At 37.5% G+C, this 24774-nt stretch overlaps 1 protein-coding gene across 2 annotated transcripts in view; it reads left to right on the plus strand.

Moving 5' to 3' along the window:
* Positions 1-24774, plus strand: part of ARHGAP42 (Rho GTPase activating protein 42) — a 308974-nt gene that overhangs the window by 83536 nt on the left and 200664 nt on the right. For both annotated transcript variants that reach the window (XM_017545919.2, XM_037744744.1), the window contains exon 3: positions 23196-23257. In XM_017545919.2, the coding sequence (XP_017401408.1) occupies positions 23196-23257 (62 nt within the window). The remainder of the gene's footprint in view (positions 1-23195; positions 23258-24774) is intronic.

The following is a 24774-nucleotide window of genomic DNA, read 5'->3' on the forward strand; positions in this document are numbered from 1 at the left end:
AGGCACTGAAAATACTATGAATTGTTTTTAAATCGAAGCTCTATTTTTTCTTTTTTTTTTCCATAAGGAAATGACTTAATCATTCTGTAACTTAGGTCAGCCCTGCTTTGAATCATTCATTCAAACAAATATATATAAGGTACCTACTATTAAATATACCAGGCACTGGTTTTAAAAATTATCTTACTCTTTTTCCTCTTAATTCTTTTTTAACTCGAATATTTGTTTTTAAAGAAAACAAATCAGTCATGATTCCCTAAACCAGTGTTTTGGCAGGATGCACAACATTACTGGGAATCAGGAGACTTGAACCCTAATCTGATGTTGCCTCAATAATTTGGCAATCTGTCCCTGGAGACAGCATGCTCCTTTCTGAATCAGAAGGATTTGCCTTCCATAAAATGAAGAGGTTAGGTTATATGGTCTCTGAAGTTTTATCTCTATCTGAGTTTTTATTGTTTGAAGGTCTGATTCTTGTAAATCCTCCCACCCCCCACCTTTTAAAGACCCCTACGTTTTCCAGTTTATATATGTGTGGTCCCTTTGTAGGCTGGATTAGAGATATGCCATGTAATCAAAAGAATATGTAAAATATGTATGTATATTTTAGAAGGTATTACATTTTAGAAGTATTTTCATACCCTTTTTCTGGGTATTAAAAATACAATATTACAAACACTTAGAATGGTAATTCCCCAACTTTAATGTCTGCAGGAAACATCTGGAAATCTTATTAATTGCAGGTGTTGGGTTGTGTGTAAGATTTGCATTTCTAATAGATTTGAAGGTGATGTCCTTGCTGCTAGCCTACGGACCATGCTCTGAGAAGCAGGGATTTATAATCTTCATACGCCTCCACGATCACAGTCTTCTTCTTCCTCTGCCCTTTCTTTTTCTTTTATAGTTCTAGCAGTTAGGTCTATATTCCTAGAAGGTATATTTTATTCGCTTTGTATACTTAAGTAGCAAGTCCTAGCACAGACCTAGCTGTGAAACAAAAGGGCAATGTTACCCCCACAAAAAGAAGGCTGTCACTAGAAGTTAGGCTGAATGAGTGCTGGATTCATTGTGGGGCTTTAGCTTGCCTGGGTTCACAAGAGCTCCTTTTGGAGAAATCGCTGGGCAGGGTGGAGAGTCCTTAGATAAGCTGTCTCTGCATGTGGAATTTACACGAAGCATACATCATTGTGATCATATTGGCAGTCTGTCTGAGCAGATATATGCCAAGTGGTCACTCTCTTTGCTTGCTTTTTTAGGAGTGTTAATCAGAGGGGAGTGTGGAGGTGGCTGTTCTCCTTCGGCCCTCAGTTTTGTGATGAAGGATGGTCCGGCTTTGCCTGTTACTTGGCTGAGGTATAGTTAGGGCACCTCCAGGAATAAGGGAGAGCCCTACCACATGCCCCTCAGCGGCATGACTTCTTCCTCCTCACAGGATAGCTGGCAAAGGGCAGCATTAGGGATCATGCACTGCCAACATTTGGAACAATAGTGGTCATTTCGCTTGTCATTTCTTGACGTTTGTGTTATAAATGTCTGGTCCTCAACATAGGCTTTGTAGTATACACTTAGCTTGATAAAAGCCTAGATTATATTACTAAAATACAAATAAATTAGCATTATTATTTAGAAAAGATATCACATTATTTAGATAACAGTTATTTTCACTTAGTTGTTTATTTTGAGACAGAATCTTGCTCTGTTGCCCAGGCTGGAGTCCAGTGACGCAGTCTCGGCTCACTGCAACCTCTGCCTCCTGGTTTCCAGTGATTTTCATGCCTCAGCCTCCTGAGTAACTGGGATTATAGGCATATGCCACCACACCCGGCTAATTTTTGTATTTTTAGTAGAGACGGGATTTCCCCACATTGGCCAGGCTGGTCTTGACCTCCTTACCTCAGGTGATCTGCTTGCTTCAGCCTCCCAAGGTGCCCGGATTACAAGTGTGATCCACTGTGGTCAGCCTTCACTTAGTTATATTCAGCTATAAATTCCATGAAGGCAGAGGCCAGATATTTATTTTAACCCTTTTAGCCTTAGCACTTGACCCAGATCCTAACAGTAGACCCTCAGATAAATTATTGAATAAATGACCTAATTGTCCTTATAAACTTTAATTTTTTTATAACACAATGATATATATAATTTGATATTTTTTCTTTGGAAAAAAAGATTATAGCAAATACTTCTGGGTTACCACAGCTAATATAACTTTAATGGTTTTACGAGTTTATTTCATCAGGTTTATATACATGAATTTATGAAATAATCCCTATAGTATGTTCAGGCTACTTCTGGTTGACCCCTTACCTGTTATTGTTAAGAGTACAGTAAACATCTTTCTGTATATTTCCATTTCCATCAAGCTTCTTACTTAAAAGACATCTTAAAGTCACACATGCATGTAGTAACTGTGGACGCAGGGTTTTTAATCATTATGCTATGCAGCCTTCTAAGCAGATGTTAGATAATTTCCCCAAGTTGTAGTGAACTTGATATCTCAAAAGTGGTTTGTTTGACTCTTTCCACTTTGGCTAAGTGAACATTGTTGTGCAGCTGTTGCATGTTAGATTTGAGAGGTGTGAATTGATCAGTAGGTGAAGGCTTACAAGCAATGAATATTACATTAAATTCTAATGCTATAGGGGCTTTGAGAAGTTAAATTTCGGGTTGGAGATCAGGAAATGAAGCATCTACAAAAGTGATGTAATGTTGCTTGCTAATTTTAAATCAGGAGACCTATTTAATCCCTTTGAATTGGGAATCTGATTTTAATAGCAATGCTATTAGGAAAACTTAGAGGAAAATGACTTATAAGTATAAAATATTTCTGGAACAACTCGTGTAAAAATATAGATATGTTTCAATATCCCGTTCAACACATTTTACCCTTTACCTGAGCTCCCATATACACTCTAAACAGTTGTAAATAAATTATGTAGATAATAAAGAAGTAGTAGGAGGAGGCTCTGAAGAATCATCCCCAACCTGAAAGATTATCAGATTATCCCAAGCTGTTCTACCAAGGACAGCGAACTGGAAAATGTATCCCTGGGACTAATGTGTGTGGCGGGCATGGGTGGAGCTCAAGGATCAAGCTTATCCACCTTTATCAGCTTCAGTTCCATGTGGGAAGGTACAGTGATTCTGCTGTCTTTATATTACCTTGTTGAAGCCTGAGTTCCAGCAACTTCATTATTGCACTGATTTAATGAAAGAGAAATGAGGCAGGGACAGCTGTGACTCTGAGTGGTGAGCAATAGCCCCACAACACCCTCAGCTGGAGTAGGCATGAGACCTAATGATGACATAGCCACAAAATACTATGACTTAAAAAGAAGCTCATCTTTTGCATGTGTGTCATGTCAGCACAAAAGGACTTGAAAAGTCAAGACATTGGTAGGCCTCCTGTGTGTAAGGTGTGGTGGTGGGAATGAATGGGTAAGAGGGCAATAGGAAGATGAATTAAGATGTCTGCTTTCATTATGCTTACAGTGGAAGAGGATGAAAAAATGTTTTGGGCAAAGTAAGGAAGAGAAGGTGGTGTTACTGTATCAGCACAGTGGCTAATTATGAAAGTTGTTCTGGGAGTGTGTTGGATGTGTAGGCCCATGTCTGGCCTGTACATCTGCCCCGGCCCTTGACCGGTTCCCTCTGTCCCCACCCTTTTGGCCTTGGGCTTGCTGGGTTTTTTGTTTTGTTTGTTTTGTACCAGTGACACATTGCTGGCTTGGAAGGAGGCAAAATGGGACTCGTTGTTCAGGACCCAGTGGGGAATTCCTGTGGCTCAGAGAGCAGGTCAGGACTGAAGTCCCAAGCAGGGCAGCGTCCTGTACTATTTTTTTTTTAGCATCTCCCTTTTCATCGAAGAGCATCAAGAGGCCATTGCCCTCCCTTCGCTAAGGATAAATGAGCTGCAGGTGAGCTTTGGCTTGTTCCCTTTCATCTGCTCAGTGCAGTGTTGAGTGAGTGGGAAGTGGCTATTGAGTCCATCAAATTAACTTCCCACAGCTGCACTAACTGCCCACTTTTTACTTGGCTTTGGATTTTTGAACCAAGTAAAGAAGACATTGAGTTAGGAGTACAGTGCTAAACACTTGGGGTTCAGAAATCAGTGATGAAGGAGAGGGGAGTGATTATAAACCGGTACAAGATTCAAGCCTCCTCTCATATGATAAATTTATAGGGGTAGACCAAATACAAAAGGTACCATTATTTAACTGTAATCACACAAGTAACATGTATGTAAATACAAAAACAATACCCATTGCATCAGTCCTGGAGCACACTCTTGCATGGGAATTGATAATATTCCAACATGAGTTATTTGCCCAGCCTTAAAACCTTATGGATAGGAAATAAAAGACTATTTGTGCAGAAACTAAAATCGTACACTTTTGAAAGCACTGTTTATGGTGGGTTAGTTCAAATGGCCAGATGCCCAAAGAGATTACTGTGAATCTGCCTATGAGACGGGTTGTTTGGCTACATTGATTTAGCACATAAGTGTATAGGATAATAAAAAGCTGTAAATCTTAGCACAATCACTTGAGAATTTTTATCCACACCAAGGCTGGAGCATGCAAGTTACTCTACTTTGTTTTTGTATTAAGTACTTATAATTTGAAATCATTTTAAATCAAAGATTAAAAATGAGAAGATGTCTAGGTTTTAAAAAAATCTAGATATTGTTAGTCAAACTGAACTAGTGCCAATTATTATACAGTTGTGTTATACGACTAGTGCTAATTGTTTATACAAAAATGTTAGTCATTAATATGGCAAAGTTTATTCATTCTCTGTAATCTCGGAAACCTTTGGAAAGTCCAGTTGCAATTGTGCATAAACAGCTTGATCAGTGATGTTGTATGATGGCCTAGACTCTCAGGAAAGTCTTGGACAGCATGAGCTTTGCACTCAAGAGATTAAACATTTACCAAGAAGGAGAGTCAGTTTGCTAGTAAATATTTTTGGTGGAGACTTCATTTCTTTAGACGCACCTAAACAGAAAATTCCTGTGGTAGTGACAGAAAACACACTGCCATTTGTCAACTAAGGTAATAGCTCCAAATTCTGAGTAAAGAAATGAGTCAGTTAGGTAGTTCAGATCAAACTATATTTTGTAACAGTCACCCACCTATTTCTGACTTAACTAGTGTATTGCTGGTCCCTTGTTTACTTTGTTTTGAATGCAGATATGCAGACATAGCAACAAGGAAAGTAGTGCTTAATTGTTAGCATTGGCCTGGCCTGGGGGCTTGTAATCCCAGCACTTTGGGAGGCCTAGGCAGGCGGATCACCTGAGGTCAGGAGTTCAAGACTTGCCTGGTCAACAAACCCTTCTCTTCTAAAAATACAGAAATTATCTGGGCATGGTGGTGTGTGCCTGTAATCCCAGCTATTCAGGAAGCTGAGGCAGGAGAACTGCTTGAATCAAGGGGGCAGAGGTTGCAGTGAGCTGAGATTGCACCACTGCACTCCAGTCTGGGCAACAAAGTGAAACTCTATCTATTAAAAAAAAAAAAAAAAGCACGAAGAGCATGTCATATTTTTAAAGAGAAACTTTTATATGGAAATGTTTGTACAAATTGTACATGATGGATGAGAGATTGATGGATAAGAGATTGAACCTGAACCAAATTTTGTGTATGGCATTGGTTGAGGTACACCTGACATTTTTATTTCTTGTTCTGTCTTTAGGAGAATGTGTTGAAAAGTGAAGGTATAGGAGATAGGGTTAAATATTGTCAATTCAAGTCACAGGAACTTCACTGTGTCTTCCTGTGCTGGCAGTGCTTTGCCGAGGTGCAGATATTTATTGTTTGATTACATCTCTGAGTCTGGGTGTGTATCAGCAGGCTACTGTGGTGAAGTGACTCACCTTGGTCTGTAGACAGAATCCTGAGAGTGAGCTTGGATACCTGCTCTGAGGTTGTCAAGAAGAATTTTTTCAAGGGAGTGGTTAGAAAGTCTCCTTCAGTTTCTTTGTTGAAGAGTTACTGTGGAGAAAAGGCATAAAATTTTCACTTTGAAGATGTATCTTTTAGGTCAAATGGAAAGGTAATATTTGATTCTGTTTCCCAAATGAGAAATAAGAATATAGTCTAGGGTGGGAAGAATGGGAAACAGTTTACTTGGTGTATGTTGAAAGGATTCCTCTCTAGTGTAGAAGCATTTTGAGAGATAATAGCCTTCACTTCAGGCTGAAAGTTATAACCGGCATAATAAATGCAGAAAATGCATTTAAAAGATTGTTAACAATTTTTGATAAAAAAGGACCTATTTTGTTTTTTTTGACTTAAACTAATTAAATGATTAAATTATTGAAAATGCTTCTGTGAAAATTTTCTTCAGAATTGGCTGTGAGCTACAAATATGCATTCTTCAGGTTTGCTCTTAATATTTGTCTAGTTATATTGTGATACAAAAGGTGGAACTGGGTGGGGTGTGATAGCTCACACCTGTAATCCTAATGCTTGGAGAGGCCATGGCGGGAGGAATGCCTGAGACCAGGAGTCTGAGACCAGCCTGGATGAGTCCCCATCTCTGTAAAAAGTAAAAGTTTAGTCAGGCATGGTGGCATGCACTTATAGACCTGACTACTCAGGAGGCTGAGGCTGGATCCCTTGACCCTAAGAGTTGAAGTTACATTAAGCTCTGGTCACACCACTATACTCCTGCCTGGGTGACATGGCGAGACCCTGTCTCTTAAGAAAAAGAAAATGTGAAGTTGTTTGTAGCCATGAGATTCTTCTTGGGCATTTTTAGAAAAAAGGTTGTAAATCAAAGCAATGCCATTATCAACCACAGCTGAACTTTTCTAAAAGAGACCTGTGATATTTTATTAAATTCAAGGAAGTAAATTACCTTCTCATTTGTTGAATCAAAAAAGTATCCATCAGTTTTTATAGACCCTCATTACAACCACTTAAATGTGGTTATATAAATCAGGAAGTCGTGTATTAAAGTGGAACATTTCTAAATGCCTAAATTGTTTATACAAATAACATTTTCTTTTTAACTCTGCAGAGGAAGCATATTTTACTTTTTAATAGCTCTCAGTTGGACAATTGTATTATTGTTTTCCTTTTTTTTTTTTAAAACCACCCTTATTTTTGTACCCACACAGAAACCACCCACAATTAAGGATTGAAGCAGCTGGGAAAGTTGCACATTTCAGGTGGTGTTCCTTTCTTAAAGAAAACATGCTGCTTGAGAGAGATGCTTTTATCATATTAGCCTCGTATTGTGAAGCACGTTATTTGACTTAATTTGAAATTCAAACACTTAGGTGTTTCATATTTCAGGCTTTCATTAAAAAACAACCTGAAAGCTTGTCATGTCACAAGCCTGGAAAGAAATTTATCTTTTAACTTATTGATATACATGAATCCCCTAAAACTTCATTTCTTTTTTTGTGACTTTGTTCTGCCAAACAAAAAATAGCCCAGTCTTTTGTACAGAGGGCTCACTCTCTTATCTCCTGTAGCAAATTATATGCTTTTTGAGGTCTGAAAGTTTTACTCATATTCCTATTCCTACACAGTACTTTAGAGCTTTATTTGTAGCAAAGATTTAATAAATGTTTGTTGAGTGAATAACTGCTTCCCCCCACCCCTGGCAAAACCTATTAAACTTTTACAGAAATGAATTACTTTAGGGTAAGTAGAATTTTAGAGCCTTACATAAAAATAATATATGTACTTACTTGATGATATCTACGATGGTTCTTTTCAGTAGGCTAATCTAAATTTTCAGAGGGAAAGAGGTCATATGTTTACATTCATGCACACACATATACACATAAATAATTTGTACATGTATTTTAGAATCATTTAGAACAAATTTTTGGCTGGGCACAGTAGCTCACACTTGTAATCCCAGCACTTTGGGAGGCCGAGGCAGGTGTTATCACCTGAAGTCAGGAGTTCGAGACCTGCCAGGCCAACATGGTGAAACCCTGTCTCTACTAAAAATAGAAAATTTAGCCAGGCATAGTGGCATGCTCCTGTAGCCTCAGCTACTTGGATGTTGAGGCGGGAGAATTGCTTGAACCTGGGAGTCAGAGGTTCCAGTGAGCTGAGATCGTGCCACTGCGCTATTGTCTAGGAGACTAAGTGAAACTCCAATCTCAAAAATTAGAAAAAAAAAGTTTTAGAAATATTTATATATATCAAAATAAACTTCAAACCAGAGTTAAAAATTTATTCTTTTTGCATTTATTCAATATTTATTGACTACCTGTTATGTGACAACTGTGCTTATGAAAAAGGTGGTTAAAATTTTGCGCACAAGAAGTTTACAAACTAAAGGATAAGGTGGTAACGATACCCCCCTTTTAAAGTAACATGACTTTAAAAAAGGATTATTTCAGGGAAGTGGATAGTCAAGGAGGACTTTTACCTGTGGTTAGTAAAAAATAATCTCAACAAAATAATTAGATAGTGCAATAAATGCTATGGCCCACACTAATTTGGGATGCAGAAATATATACTTGACCCTAATTGTTTGCAAGTTTTATATTTGTAAATTAATATATTATAAAATATATTGGTAATCCCAAAAGCAATATTACTGGCAGATTTGTGGATACGGGCAGAGCAGTGATGAAGTTGGTCCACCTGACCTACCCAGGATCCACTGTATGAACCATGGTGGAGTGTTATTGAAGACTCATAATAGGAGAGGTTTTTTGCTCTTCTATAATAGCAACATTGTTAAAGCCAAAGGACGATGGGAATTAGAGTCAGAAACCCGCTTTGTAGTTTTCTCTTGCCTCTCTTTTAAACCTGTCTGTGCCTGCATTTCCTGGTTGTATAACTCATTTATTCCGTAAATACTCAAGTATCAACCAGATCTAAGCCACTATGTGTGGCATAAGGTAGTTTAAATTTTTATTGGAGGACACCAACATTAAACAACCAATGACAGTGAAATCACAATTGTTTTGAATGGTGTAAAAACAAAACTTGTTATGCTAAGAGAACATATTCAAGCTAGACTAGGCCTAGCTGGATGCCTATTGGTTAACATCAGATCCTAGAAAAATAAGTGGTTGCCCTTGTGGGTGTTATGTGCACAGCTTGGACTTGTTAATTGGAAAGAGGTCAGTAGTAATAGATCATTTCTCAAAGTTCAGCCCACTGGCCTGGTTTTTTTTTTGGCGTTTTCCTGGTTTTCTTTGTGGAGTTTCTCTCCCCATGTTGAATATAGTGTAATCTAAATTCTTCATCAGCTTTAAAATAGCCTTTGAGGATGGTATTGTATCATAGGTGTTTTCTTGGTGTGGAGTAGTTTATCTCTTTCTCTCTGGGAGCTGCCGTTCTAATTTCTATAATTCTAAGATCTTTCTTTTGCCACTTTATGTACATGTGAGTGTGGGGAGGAACAACATGAGCTGTTTTTGATTTTGTTTTTTATTTCCTGAATGATCAGAAAATGCTACTTCTGACCTAGAAATGTTGGCTTGTTTTCCCAAATTGCAAATTGAGTATACTAGAGTAGAAAGAGACTTTGGTGAGCATGGGAGGTAATGCTGATAATTTCCTTTAGACCCAGAGGTGAATGATTTTTCTGAAGTCATATGGGTACTAGAACCTTGATAACTTGGCTCCTAGGTTGTCAACTTTGACTTTGAGGTTATTTGTTCATTCATTCAATAAATACTTACCATGTACCAAGGATTTGTCAGGTACCATGTTGGGTGCCATAGATACATCATTGCGCAAAAGAGAAAAAATCCTCACGCCAAGGGGGTTAATGTTTTTGTCAGAGGAGTTAGATGATAAAACATGTACACTCACTACATATTAGACTATGAGAAGCGCTACGGAGATACAGAGAGTGATGATTATTTAGATATTTTTTTCTGTAATACTTTCATTATACAGATATCTATAATTTTAAGATGTTGGTGGTAAAGCAAACTGCCTGTAAAATGAAGCTCAGTTTGTTCTCCATTTATCAGATTTATATATTCCCAAGATATTGACCTAATTCTGGATTTGAAACCATTTGGTGTAAAAGAAATAAATATCTCTGAGGCATGCTGGCTGCACCAGCACTAGATTTTTTTTATTTTTTATTTTGATGTATTTAGAGCATTGGAGAATTTTCCCAATTCTCTATTTGTCCTCCTGCTCTGGATCATTGGACTTCTTTTCCTACTTGGGCATACTTAGTCTGATTGCACACTTGAATTTTCATTACCTTGATATTTATGATATTGAAGAATACCAGGATGTGATATCCTCTTAGCCGGAGTATAAGGATTGAGAGCCAGAGAATATTATGGAAGACTTTGCTATATAGTACAGAGTTTAATTTGTAGGTTCTCAAAAAACACTCAAGGCTTTTGATTACAATTGCGCTTTAGGAGATTTCTCCCAGCATCCATATATGTGATGAATTATAACATGGAAGTCTTTGTTAGTTCACAGTAAGTCAAAGATTTGACACATCACAAAATTCTTTATGCATCAAGAGAACACTTCTTAAAATGTGAATGAAATAATAAAAATATAGTTTCAATTTTGACATAAAATGTTTGGACCAGAAAGGCAATAGCCCTGGAGATTGTGTCTGTTAGAAGTGCCTTAGGAGGAAGGATATAGAAACTCAGAAATTAATGGAACTCATCAGTAAAAAAGTAAGGACAAACGTATGAGCAAGGAAGAAGACATTTGGGGATGAAAAGGAAGCAGAATAGAGAGGGAGAAATTTGAAAACAAGAACAAAATTGAATCACAGGCCTTACCAATAAGTAAAAGAAATGTTTGTCTTGATTAGTTACCTAGGAATAAAAGGCTTAAAAAAGGGGGAATTTGGAGCAATTTCTTTGTCAAGGATAGAATTTGGGATAGTTGCTGAGTCATGATTCCTGGAGCAGTGGAGAGAAGAGCTTTGGTGTCATCCTTGCTTTTTGGGACTCAGAGATAACATCTCAGTGCTGAGAGTGCTATTTCTGCCATTGAAACACACATGAACTTCAAATAAGGAAGTAACGATGATCCTTACAAATTTTATTGAAATATAAAGCATTTCCTACTTAAACATAGTTTAAATCTTTAATTCCTCACGCAAAACCTGCATTCTATTTCTCGAAGTCAGGAGTTGCCAAACTGCCCAGTGTCATAATCAACTGTGAGGAGCCTTACAAATTTGATTACTGGGCTCCACCGCAGACCTTGAACTAAGGCAAACTCCCCTAGGTGGTGGCCCTAGGATTCTTTTATGGAGCTCTTTAGTGTCTCATGCAGCCTGTGGAAAATTGTTGCTTTAAACACCAGCCTTGACTGGTCATGGTGGCTCCTGTGTGTAACCCTAACACTTTGTGAGAGGCCTAGGCAGGTGGATTGCTTGAGCCCAGGAGTTCGAGACCAGCCTGGGAAACATGGGGAAACCCCAAAAATTGTTCGGGCATATTGATGTATACCTGTAGTCCCAGCTACTTGAGAGGTTGAGGTGGGAGGATCATCTTAGCTCAGGAGGTGGAGGCTGCAGTGAGCCGAGATCACAACACTGCACTCCAGCCTGGGTAATAGAGTGAGACTCTGTATCAAAACAAAACAAAAAATCAACAGTAGACTTGTGGTCTGTGCAGAAGGCGGCACAGTTGGAGGATGGCACTGTTTTAGTCTGTTCCTGCAGTGTGCCTTTTGGGTGATCAGATCCCTGATTTCCAGTGTTGTGACAGAGCATTGTGCCAGTGCAGTCACCAAAGCTTTAAGTGCCACTTGTTTGTAGGAAAACCTAGTCATTTCTTATCATGTTGTCCTTCACAGCCTGAGAATAAGTTTTAAGTGTATGCTTTCAGAATAAGAGATGATTTTCATGAGCCAGTGCAGATGCTGTGCAAATTTCCCAGAGATGAAAAAGAAAGCAGCTTTTCAAATTGAAATAATATACAAGGTGTGACTTACTTAGTTCATGCTGATGTGGACTTTGGATTCTCTAAACTTTTCTACCAATAATGAGTATCTTCTGAGTGCAAAGAACTTCCTGGAGTAATTTAGTGCATGCAAACATCAATCAAATCATCTTGTATTCTTGTTACACTTACAAAATAGAAGGGGATGTCAAAAAATAACTTATGTTATAATCAGTATAATGTTAAGGAGAATGTGCCCAGGGCTTTAGGTACAGTAAGGATAGAATGCTGTGAGAACAGAGTCAGAGAAGGACTTCCAGCTGGGGACATCAAAAGATGCCTAAAGAGAGGAGGTTATTTGAACTGGGTTTTAATGGTAAGGTATGATGCAGCCAGAAAATATAGGTAAAAGAAAAACACAGTAATGGGGAATTACAGGAATGTGTAGTAGTTTTGAAGTACAGAGTTCGAGATTAGAAATAGTATCATCTTGGACTGACATACCAGGTACCTTATGGCCACATCATGGAGGCCTCAAATTATTTGCAGTATGGAGTTTGAACCCCCCCTTTTATTGAGACAGAGTCTCACTTTGTCTGCAGGCACCAGGCTGGAGTGCAATGGTGTGATCTCAGCTCACTGCAACCTCTGCCTCCCAGGTTCAAGCAATTCTCCTGCCTTAGCCTCTTGAGTAGCTGGGACTACAGGTGCACACCACCACGCCCAGCTAATTTTTGTATTTTTAGTAGAGGCGGGATTTCACCATGTTGGCCAGGATGGTCTCGATCTCTTGGCCTCGTGATCCACCCACGTTGGCCTCCCAAAATGCTGGGATTACAGGCGTGAGCCACTGTGCCTGGCCTGTACCCTTTTTAAAAATCCATTTAAAGATTTCGAATTGGATAATGACATGATCAAAGGTGCCCTCTAGGAATTTTATTCTGGTGTTTCTACATGCAAAGAATTAGAGCCACAGAAGCTGGGGAATTAATGTAATATGACAGCAGAGATGAAGTAAGAGACTTATATGGATATGTAAGAAGGGTATAGAGAGAAATCAGCAGCATTTGGTGATGGATATATGGAAGAAAGGATTGAGGATTAGTCATCACTCATGTTACTAGGAGAATGTTGTTACCAGCACATTTATGTATTCTTATGTGCCAGGGCATCTGGGAGTGGAACAGAATTGTGAATTTAGTTTGACATGTGTTAAATTTGAGATTCAAAAAAAAAATCCCTAGTATTAAAGTCCCTGGAGTTAATTTGATTTGTTGAATTTGGGATGATGAGATGGTGCTGTGGAGCTATATCTACAGGAGTGGAAAAGTATATACATTTCAGGTCAGCTAGCTCTGCAAGTCATTAGTTCTATGACCATGTATGTTATTTAACCCACACACTTTAGTTTTCCTATCTGAAAAATGCAGAAAATGGTGATAGATTTGTGGATTTTGCATGTGATTTTCTCATGGGATGTTGTGAACATTAAAGAGGTTTGCACAGTGCTAGCACCCGCCATCAGGTAAACTCTTCCTCCTTCCCCCCCCCCCCGCCATGGTTTTCTGCTCCTTGGACCTCATGAGGATAGTAGGACCCTTGCTTGGAGCTTGTTTGCAGACCAAGAGGAAGAAGAAACAACATTGTGAGGAGGGAGGAGTGATGATGAAAATAATAGAGAGGGAAAGAGAAGGAGAAGAGACAGAAGTGAGATTAGAGGCTTACTGTGGAGTTAGGGTTTTGAGAGGAAGAGGGCCCCTTTTCTGAGACAGGAGACAAGTTGAGGAGAATGAATAAAGACAGTGCTGATCAGAGTCTTGAACTTCTCTCACAGAATCAGGAGGCTGGGCCCTCTGGTAAGAGTGAGGGAAAGCTTGGAGCTGGGTTCTTGAGAGAAAGACTAGAATTCTTTTTAGATAGCCACTGTGGGAAATGAGAGTGTAGGAGTGAGCTAGAGTTGAATAAAAGGATTGCCAAAAAGCAAAAGCAAAGGGGTTAGATAGCTTGAACTTTTAGTGTCCTTGTGGGTGTGTGAATTACAGAGAACAGGTCACTGGAGGTTAAGAGGTTGTGGAAAAGAGCACTGGGCAAGGAAGCGGATGTTGAGGCTTCACTAGGGTGGGTGGTGGCAGGAGCTTGGTGCAGAAGAGCATGAATGGGGTGCTTTAGCCTGTGGAATGTGAAGGAGTGCTGGGAGGTCACTTCCTGATGGCAGGAAGCATGGGAGCAGGGCGAGGTGTAAGTGGTTGCTTGTCAGCAGCAAATTACTGATTATTCCTCCTCAGTCAGGATACTTGGCGCCCAATTACTCTTTGAGCACAAACAGCTTTGGAACTGTTTGCCTTTAAAGATGATAAGCCTGTTCTTTTACTTATGTAATGTAGCAGGATGCAGGTTGGTACTACTTTTTAATTTTTTCCCTTTGGCAATAATGGTTTGTTGGAAGAGAATAGACTTTGGAATCAAACAATCAAAATTAAATACTGGTTTCTGCACCTACTAGCTCTGGGATTGTGGGGCAAGCTCTGAAGCTGGATCATCCTTTTTTCCCCTGTGAAATGAAGAGAATACTTACTTCAGCACCTCATATTATGATGTGGATATTAAATGAGATAGTATATGTAATGTCACTGCTTCTTGGTAGAGGAACTCCCAAATGTGAGAATACTCACATACGGGAAAATGGTTTCTGAACTGGGGGTGGTTTTGGCTTTGGGAAATAGATTAAACATCGTTGAAACAAAACAAGGTAACATCAGAATTGCACAGTTCCTCATTTTCATGAGCACACTAAGTATGCTTGCCAAAAAAAAAAAAAAAAAAAAAAAAAAAAAAAAAAAAAAAGAAAAAAAAAAAAAAAAAAAAAAACAACAAAATATGTGACTTGAGGACTTCATTAGGCACAGCAACACTTAGTGCATTGACAAAAATCTCAGTAAAGGCTTCTCAAGAATTTAGATAAAATTTGTTTGAAGTAATAAAAGAGTGGGAAGACGTCTAGGGAAATGCCAGCAGAAATTAAGTTTCGAAACTTGTGTGAAAATGAAAGGTTGTCCTTTTTGTGTTTGCATGTATCTATTTGCCAAAATTTGGCCTTTTGTGAAATATATACACCTACTATTTATATAAACCTAGTATATATATCAGTGTATATACCTAAACTCTCAAATTACCGTGTAGTTTGGCAGTTGCAGAGTAGGTATTACTAAGTGGCCTTAAGCTAGTTCTGGGAAGATATCTTAAGGAAAAACTATTAGATATATAGCTTAGAATTATTTCCATAATCTACTGTGACTTTTACCCTGGAGTCATCATAATTATTATTAATTTTCATAGGTAATCCTAACAATCTGGAGCATTAGTAGCAGCACCTTTCTCCAATGGGCTAAGTCCCTGGCTTACAGGTTTCTTTCTTTTGAATATAGCAGTGATACGGTTTGGCTCTGTGTCCCCACCCAAATCTCATCTCTAATTGTAATTTCCATGTGTCAAGAGAGGTGAGTGAATCATGGAGGCAGTTTTCCTCATGCTGTTCTCCTGATAGTCAGGGAATTTTGATGAAATATCTTGGTTTAAAAGTGACAGTTTCCCCTGCATGCACACTGTCTCCTGCCACTATGTAAGACGTTCCTGATTCGCCTTTGTCTTCCACCATGATCATAAGTTTCCTGAGTCTTCCCCAGCCATGCAGGAGTGTGAGTCAATTAAACCTGTTTTGTTTATAAATTACCCTAGTCTCATGTAATTCTTTATAGCAGCATGAAAACAGACTAATATAAGTTGTTATGCTGGTGAGGATAAGAGAAATGAGAATATTCAGTTAGACCAGAAGAGAGCAAAAGATTAAAGACTTGGTCACAAGTTCTGAATCTCAGCCCAAATGTGGTTTGGCAGGCAATGTTGGGATCCACACTGATAGACAAGATTAAAGTATGGCACAGGTTAGTGCCTGGGTACCTGTGCAGTGTCAGAACCCAGGCATGGAGGGAGGCACTGGGAACAGGGGCTGAGTGAGAATTTAAAAAGAGGCTAGATTATGGGTCATAACCCCTGCCAAGAGTCTGGGTAGTATGGTTAGAGGATAAACAGGAACAAGGGAAGACATAAAGAAATCCCCTAATGGTAAATGAATGGATTCCAAGATGGTGTTTGATTGCTGGAGGGAACAAATACAGCACAGGTGCTTGTAATATAGATAAGATGGACAAGTGCTGAGGCAGAAATGGCCCTAACCATATGCAGAGTATCTGCTCAACTTGATAAAAGTTTAACTTTGTTATTATTTTTATTTGTGGACTATCCATTTCTTATTTCCTAATACTTAATTAGGAACTATGCTATGATACTAAACACCTTTATAATTACTTAAATAATGTCTAGTAAACTCTTCCAACTTGGTATATCTCATATTTGCCTAAACTTAACTCACTTGATTGCATGACTTCATTGGGATGCCTTGATTAGAGGATATAATTGAAGAAATGCACAGTTTCAGAACTTGTTGTCAAGATGACTCTGTTTTTGATTTGTGTTTGGCAATTAAAAAAATTCTGACCACAAAGAGGACATTGTGAAGAACCAGACTTAGATACCTCAATGATAACTAAATTTCCATGTGTTTTTCCTGTGAGACTTTAGGTTCCACTGGGCTATGAACTGTTAGAAGAAGAATGTATGCCTCCAAGTACTAGGTTGTATTTACGGTGACATGCCAGTATTTGTCAGTAGGGCTGTGACTTTTTTTCTTTTGATTTATTTAATAGGAAGCAATTTATTGACTTTGCAGCTTAGCATCTGTGGAGGTTGAAGCCACAAATGAAGTGGAAAAATCTTATTTGATCTTATGCTTCTAGAAAATAATAACTAGTATTTATGGTAGCAAATAAAGCCAGTGTTGCAGACGGAGTGGATGGCCTATCTGTGAGGGTATTGATTGCTATCAAAGACACCAAGTATCTGGGGGGAGAGTTGGTGTCACTATTAATAAAACTCAGTCTGTTTTGCTGACATGGTATTTATTGTTTAGGCATACCACAAGCTGATTGTGCTTCTTGTTTTGGTTATGGGTTAAATTGTTCTTAAAACTTACCATTGGATATAGCAGTCAGCATGCTATTTTTGATTTTTTAAGTGTTCAAAAAACTGAGACCCTCTCAGTGGAAGTTCTAAGCATAAACTACTGATATGATAGTCCTTAGATTATTGCATGCTTTTGTAATATAATGCTGGGTGTCACTTGTCTATGTATGTTTATCCTACTCTAATTTTTCTTGGTGTGGCCAGATCTAGAAGCATATGACCAAATCATCTGCTCCAGCTCATATCCAAGTTAAGTGCTAATGTTTTACTACTTTTTTTCTTCTCTGAAATGTCAGTTCAGAAGGATACTAAGAAAGGGCTTTATAGAGCCTCCATCTCTTATCCAAATGGAAAAGTAAGGTTATTGTTGGGGCATCATCTGAACTTATAAAATGTAATTGCATTGCTTCAGTCTGACTTTTACAGACTTTATAGATTTTCATATTTTCCTGGAGATATAATAAAGTCTAAATTCCTACTGCTGACCCAGTTCTCTACTGTAGCATATCTGAGAGTATTATGCCAAGTGTCAGGTTCTAGACCAAGCTGAGGACCGAGAGGAGTGGGTGGATGAGTGGCAGGTAGCTGGAAAAAATGCTTGAGGAATAGTAGACAGTTTTGATATGGCTTTACTTTCTCTCTGGGTGTGAGTGAATCGGGGGCGCAAGTAAGCCATGAGTGTAACCAAGTCATGGGCGGAAGCCTGGGAGAGAGCATTAGCAGGGTAATTATACCTTTTACAGACAGTAGTGCCTCCAAGCCAAGCGAGTGCTCTTGTGGGTGACCACCTAATGCATCTTGTGTGGTTACATAATGTGCAGAGTTGTACACCTGTGCTCCAAACCTGCTGAGTCATGCTGTACCAGAAGGCTGCCTTGGCCGATTCCTGACTGAAGTGTAGCATCTCCCTTACAGAAGGTCCTAAGTGATTTGTGAAGTGTAATCAAGTGATATAGTATGCTGTTTACATAATTGTATATGTCGCTGAATTTATGATCTGTTCTATTTCTTGGGTATGTATATATGCTATTTAAGTTTGAGGAAAGAATTCTGGAAGAAATTTTTGATGTAGCTTTGTCTGATTATGATATAAATGCAAGAGAGACATGCTTTCCCAATTCTCATTGTAGTTGTAAAATACATAAAGCCCAAACTGATCAATTGTTAAAACATTTGATAGTATATTACCTAGTAATTAAGATAGTGGAATTATGTCAACAATGAACAGAGAGCAATTTTAAAAATTTTCTTTCTACTTTTAGACATTAAACAGGTCTTCCAGCCAAAAATAGTAGGATAAATTTAAGCCTGCTAAAAAGATTAATCTACAAAATAGGTATTTTAGACAGTTTAGGAATGTTTCAGAATTTATGATATTGGTAAATATAGAAGCTGTCGTCATACTTCCTCACTCTCTAGGTATTATTCAACTGTTATGTTTGTGAATGTTTATACTCTCAGCACCTGTCATATATAGACTCTCAGACCTGTCATATATAGAGTGATAGATTTTTGTTTTTGTTCTGAAAGTGTTTTTCCAATATTGTGTTGTAGAGATAAAAAGGAAATCTATAGTAATATTCTTAACCTCAAAAATTTGTTAGAAAGTTAACATTTATATATAAAACTGTATTTTGATTGTTCTTCAGTAATCTCCTGCTCCAGATGGACAGGAAGGGAGAGAGATTATCAAATATAGTCAGGAAAGTTTCATGTAGGTGGCAGGAATTTGGATAGCTAACATAATTTCCCAAGTGTCTGGCCTACCTTTTCATAATATTTCATGAATCCTAGCATAAGAGTTGGTATGTTTCTCCTTGTAAAGCAATAAGATTGTGAGAATGTATTGTTAAACTCCAGAATTCATTTAATGATCTTCTATTTTAAGTCCACTGTGTATTAAGTATTGGCTTTGGAATATGTCGCTGACTAAATCAAGCTCTTGTCATAAAAATATTGTTATGATTAAAATCTGTAATTTTAAGACCAGCTATTGTATTAGATGTTAGTCTGGACCCTCAAAATCAGATAATAAACTAGTTGTTACTCATGTAAATATTAATATTCATAAATATGAACCATTACACATAGTTGCTGATACTTGAATATTCGAAATTTGCCTGTAACTTTCGGATTTTGCTTAAGGAAAGCCTTAGAATAAATGGCTTAAGCATTCACTCAAACTCAATGACTATTCTGTATAAAGCACAGTGATGGGTGCTGGGAGGAGTTATTTTCTATGTGCTTTTTGCCCAATGTCTAGTGTAGAACAGACTCCCCAGTTTTCATGGTCTTTTAGGACATTTTTGCGTCTTGTGCACCAGAAATTCTAACCTTGGCCTCTCATGTCTAGGGAGCTGCTGGGGCACACTAGGCAGTTTGGATCTGCCTGGCTTGTGTCAGAGGTTTCTGTTTGACTTTGTGGGTGGGTCAGGCAGGGAAGTGACTGGAGATCCCCATTAGCCTGTTGTCTTAAAATGCAATTTTCATAATAATACCTTATATTCTTGTACTTGCTCTATGTTATATTGTAAATTCCTGTTTAAGAAAGCACGGAAAGATCTGGGTTATGTTAAGCCTAGTAAACTATTAACGCAATACTTTGATATCATTATAAATGAAAAGATTTAGAGGTAAATTTCAGATACGGGCTTAAAAAGTTAGGCCACTGTTACTAATTCATAAAATGAACATTTAATGTCCTTAGCATTTTTTTTTTTTTTTTTTTTTTGAGAGAGGGTCTTGCTTTGTCGCCCAGGCTAGAGTGCAGTGGTGTGATCTTGGCTCACTGCAACCTCTGCCTCCTGGGTTCAGGTGATTCTCCTGCCTTAGCCTCCCAAGTAGCTGGGACTACAGGCACCCACCACCATGCCCAGCTAATTTTGGTATTTTTAGTTGAGACAGGGTTTCACCATGTTGGCCAGGATGGTCTCGATCTGTTAACCTCGTGATCTACTCATCTTGGCCTCTCAAAGTGCTGGGATTATAGGCCTGAGCCACCGTGCCCAGCTTTTTTTTTTTTTTTTTTTTTAGTGGAACAAATGACAAACATGAGTGTCTTCATTTGTACCAAGAAATATGTACTTTTCTGGAAATGAGACTACAAAATTTAAAGAGACCAATTCGTTTTTTGAAGTCCTTTTCTTGAAAAATCAACAAAAGAAAAAGAGGGAAGAAAATGTATTGTCAAATTGGGGCCAGTCTCAGAAAACTGCTGGAGGGAGAGGAGTTTTTTGTTGTGGAGAATCAGACATGCAATTGCTTTTGCATGTTAAAATTTTTCTTCCCAGACATTCCCATTATAATCAACTATTATCTTACTAAATCTATAAATGGTGTTCATATAGAAAACAGACCAGAAAACCATTTAAGTAAAATAGAAAACATCATCATAAACTTTTAAACAAAAAGGTAGAATAGCAAAATGAGAGCTTGTTTTCTTACTTGTCACCAAAATCTGATTTAAGACAACTTTGAGGTAGGAGGTACCTTGGGGGAAGCCTGTGGATTTCAGCTGTTCTTAGAACAATACCTAGGGGCCAGTGAAATACTGCCTGGGGCTGTATGGGCCAGTGATCATTTCCTGGGTTGACCAAATGGGAAGTTTTAGTACCTCTTGCCAATCTAATATTGTTATATTTTCATTCATTCCAAAATAGTTGTTGACAGGCTTCTATATGCTAGGTATTTATTTAGCCCTTTGGGAAATTTAATGATAAATTTGCTATGTCCTACTAGCATTTAGACTAGTAGGAAAATAAAGCATTTATAGCATGTTTTATTTTTCATTATTTGTTGAAAAAGTTACAGATTTTGTTAGACTTAATGAAAACTAGCAATCTCTTATCCTGCCAGTCCCCACCACTTATTTTACTTTCTTGGAAAGACTACTTTGAACTTTTAGTCATTTCTTGTGATTTTTTCAAGACCATGATTATCCTGCTCTTTTTAAAATTTGCTTTTCAGTGTTAGGTATTTATCATTAGGCTTCATACTATTTTCACATATGTCTTTACTTCATACTGTTTTACACATTCCTTTCTCTGATTCTCCCGATAGTTAAAACAACTTTGGCAAAATTCGTTTTCATGTCATATTGTAGTGAGTTTGTACATATTAGTTACAACTCAGCTACTTAGTTTATTATGATTGTGTTATTCATGTAACTTTGTTTTCCCAGGAATTAACCGTTGACTTGGAATTTTCTTTAAAAAAAAAAAAAAACAAAAAAATCTTATTACTATACTCAGGTAGCCCAAACTGACCTACCTCTTGACTTCTTTCTCTGTAGACATGTTATCATTGCCTTCCAGTATCCAAAGTTTTGTTGACTTCTTCAAGCTCACTAACCAAGAGCTTCAGTGGCAATAGATACGTACCAGAATGATGGAATACTTTCCTTACCAAAAGAAACTACAAAAATATGCTATGCTGTTACACTAGCCAATTAAAATATTCTTTATATTTGTACAATAATTTTTTGTTCAACTTACTGTTATCAAAACTGAAATGTATTATAACATTAATACCAATATTTCTGGAGAAATTAAAATCTCATTTATCTAAACTGTAAAGTAAAGGTCATTAATGTGTTTATTGGATTAACCAGAGTCTCCCAGGTAATCCATTGATTTCTGTTATGGTAACTGTGAATAAAACCCAATATGAAATAATCATAGGGTTTAGCACTTCACACCAGTTTGGCTGGTGTAAGCCTAGTAATTTTGAAAAGAGAAAACAACATTTTAGTTTAGAATTTTTAATTCTTAAATGGAAGATTTTTTTTTATTTTCTTTAATGAGTTCTTTTGATGAGATTCTTGATTTGTTTTTCTCACTTACTTGCTTTTATTGTAGGCTTTATCCCAGAATTACTAAACTTCTGGTCTCACAGGATGTTTTCAGTATTAAGATGGGAAAAGGAAGTGACTGGGAATCTAACAAATAAGGCTGTATGGCCAGGCGCAGTGGCTCACCCCTGCAATCCCAGCAATTTGGGAGGCCGAGGAAGGAGTATCACTTGAGCCCAGGAGTTTGAGACCAGCTTGGCAACATAGTGAGACCCTGTCTCTACAAAATTAATGAATTAACATAATTAGCACGGTGTGGTACACTCCTGTAGTTCTAGGTACTTGGGAGGCTGAGGTAGGAAGATAGCTTGAGCCTGGGAGGTCAAGGCTGTGATGAGCCGAGCTCTCACCACTGCCCTACAACCTGGGCAACAGAAACAGAGCTAGACCCTATCTCACACACACACACAAAAAGACATAGAACAGAAAGTTTATTTGTGTTATCATTTTGTGACCCTAACATTCTGACTTTGGTTAATTATTCATTTTAAGCATTAGGTGTGAAAAATTGATATAGGTGAATTGCTCTTCCATAATTGTTGTTTGGACCTATGCATTTTTAAAGAATTTGCTACTATAACCTCCTTTAATTTATTTGCTTAGTTTTTATTTGCTCCCACAATGTTTCTGAATACTTGATCTTTCTCATTTCAATTCAAATTGCCGTCCTTGTCTAATTCCTACTAAAAGTAAAGCAATATAGACACAGATAGTTCTCTAAAGCAGGCCTCTCAACTTTAATACAGAAACAGATCACCAGGGGATCTTGTTAAAAGGCAGATTTTGGGGTGTGGCCTCAGAGTTTGCATTTCTAACAAACTCCCAAGATGCTGATGTTACTAGTTTCTCTGACCACACTGAATTGAACAGCAAAGATCTAACCTACCTTGGATGTGGGAGTAAAGTTGATCCCTTCAGTATATGGAATCTGTTTTCAATTATCTGTGACCCTTGAGTTACTAGAAGTCAGTGGAAAATTTTGCATTCCTGGCTGTTTCTAAGTATACCAAATGGTAGATTTATTTCTCCTTATAGACTTAAAAATGTTTGATTATTTGTAGGTCACTCCTTAACAAATTATTTCAGTGGTATATTTATCAATGTATGTGTACATTTTACATAGTAAGTATATATGTTATATTTCTTCCAATGTCTTTGAAGAAAAAACATTATTGTTGGCTCCTGCTAGGCTTTAATTTGTAGCATGCAGACAAACATACGTCTCTGATCCATACCTTTTAGTCATTAGGATCCTATTGTATACTCTTTAATGGTTATACAAACATAAAATCACTGAATATACTATATACAAATTAATAACTAGCTTCCTTATAATGTTTCTTCCTCTGTAATTAGATATTAGCAATAAAAAAATGAATATGTTTCATTTTTTCCAAACAGCTCAGTCACTAAAAGAATTTGCAAGACTACTCATTGCAGTGGAAGAAGAAAGGCGAAGACTGGTAAGTCTGTTCTGTATTTGTTAAGAATATTGCTTTGTTTCAACATGTTAAAAAGAAAGAATAGACCTCTTGAACTAGAGAACTTTATACAAGACCTTGTGATTTGATGCATGCACTAATTGTTACACGTATTTTTTAAAAGATTTGTGACTACAATTATCAAATATTGCTAATAAGGTATACCATTTTTTCTAATTATTTTATTCGCTTGGTGTATGTAAATTACCTTTATTTTGCTTGCCATTTAACTGTTCTGAGGATTAAAAATGGTGAACAAACTTCCATTAAGAAACCCATTCTAGGCCAGGCGCGGTGGCTCATGCCTGTAATCCAAGCACATTGGAGGCCAAGGCAGGCAGATCACCTGAGGTCGGGAGTTCAAGACCAGCCTGACCAACATGGTGAAACCCCATCTTTTAAAAAAAAAAAAAAGAAACCCATTCTAATTCAGCAAACGTTTAGAAGTTATAACAACCTCAGTGTTACAATACAGACATGTTTCAAATGTTTGAGACAGTTTATGGAAGGAGGAACTTGCAAGGGTAACGTTAATGGGTAACGTTTGAGTTGAACCCTGAAGGTTAGGAGAATTTTGCTAGGCTGGGAAGGATGGGGAAAGCATTCTAGATTGATAGATTAATATATGCAAAGATATTAGAGCTTAGGTATTGGTAAAACACTTATCCATTCAAAAACATAATTTTATGACCAGTGTTTTCAAATATCTGTGATGTTCTCTGTCTATGATGCAATGTCCTTATCTGTAATATGGGAAAAATAGTAGTGTATACACCACAGGATTGTTGGAAAGCATCTGTAGCAGCACCCGACAGATAGTATATATATGCGGATGGTGATAACGATGCTGATAGTTAGTTACAATGAGGTTCACAGACTTATCTAAGACATTGTCTCTGATTTAACTGACATCACTGTCCATTTGGGGGATTATATACACACATACAGGCATACGTCTTTTCTCTGTGCTTTGCTGTACTGCATTTTGCAGATAATGTGTGTTTTTCATTTGTTTTGTTTTTGTATTCAAATTAAAGGTTTTGACAACTCTGCATTGAGCAAGTGTATTGGCCCCATTTTTCTAGCAGCATGTGTATATTTTCTGTGTCACAGTTTGGTAATGCTCTCAGTGTTTCATATTTTTTCATTAGTATTATATCTGTTGTGGTGACCTGTGATGAGTGAATGTTAGTGTTACTACAGCTAGTGCTCGACTTACGACCATGATTGGTTCCGACAGACCGGTCGTAACACGATTTGGTCGTAAGTTGAGTAGGCTATGCATACAGTACTGTGAAATGATGTTATAAATATCTTTAAGTCATATTTTATCATAATTTTCTTTCATTGTTATATATCATAATTTTCTTTGTTCATTTTATGCCATTTGTATCATCTCTACACCATTTTGTTTCTTATTTTTACATTCGTTAGGTTTAAGTAAAACACTGCATTACCAGTAGTAAAGGTTGACCTGAATGCTTATTATGAAAGCATTC

The sequence above is a fragment of the Cebus imitator genome, unplaced genomic scaffold (genome assembly GCF_001604975.1).
Source record: "Cebus imitator isolate Cc_AM_T3 unplaced genomic scaffold, Cebus_imitator-1.0 Scaffold182, whole genome shotgun sequence".
Taxonomy (NCBI): Eukaryota; Metazoa; Chordata; class Mammalia; order Primates; family Cebidae; genus Cebus; species Cebus imitator.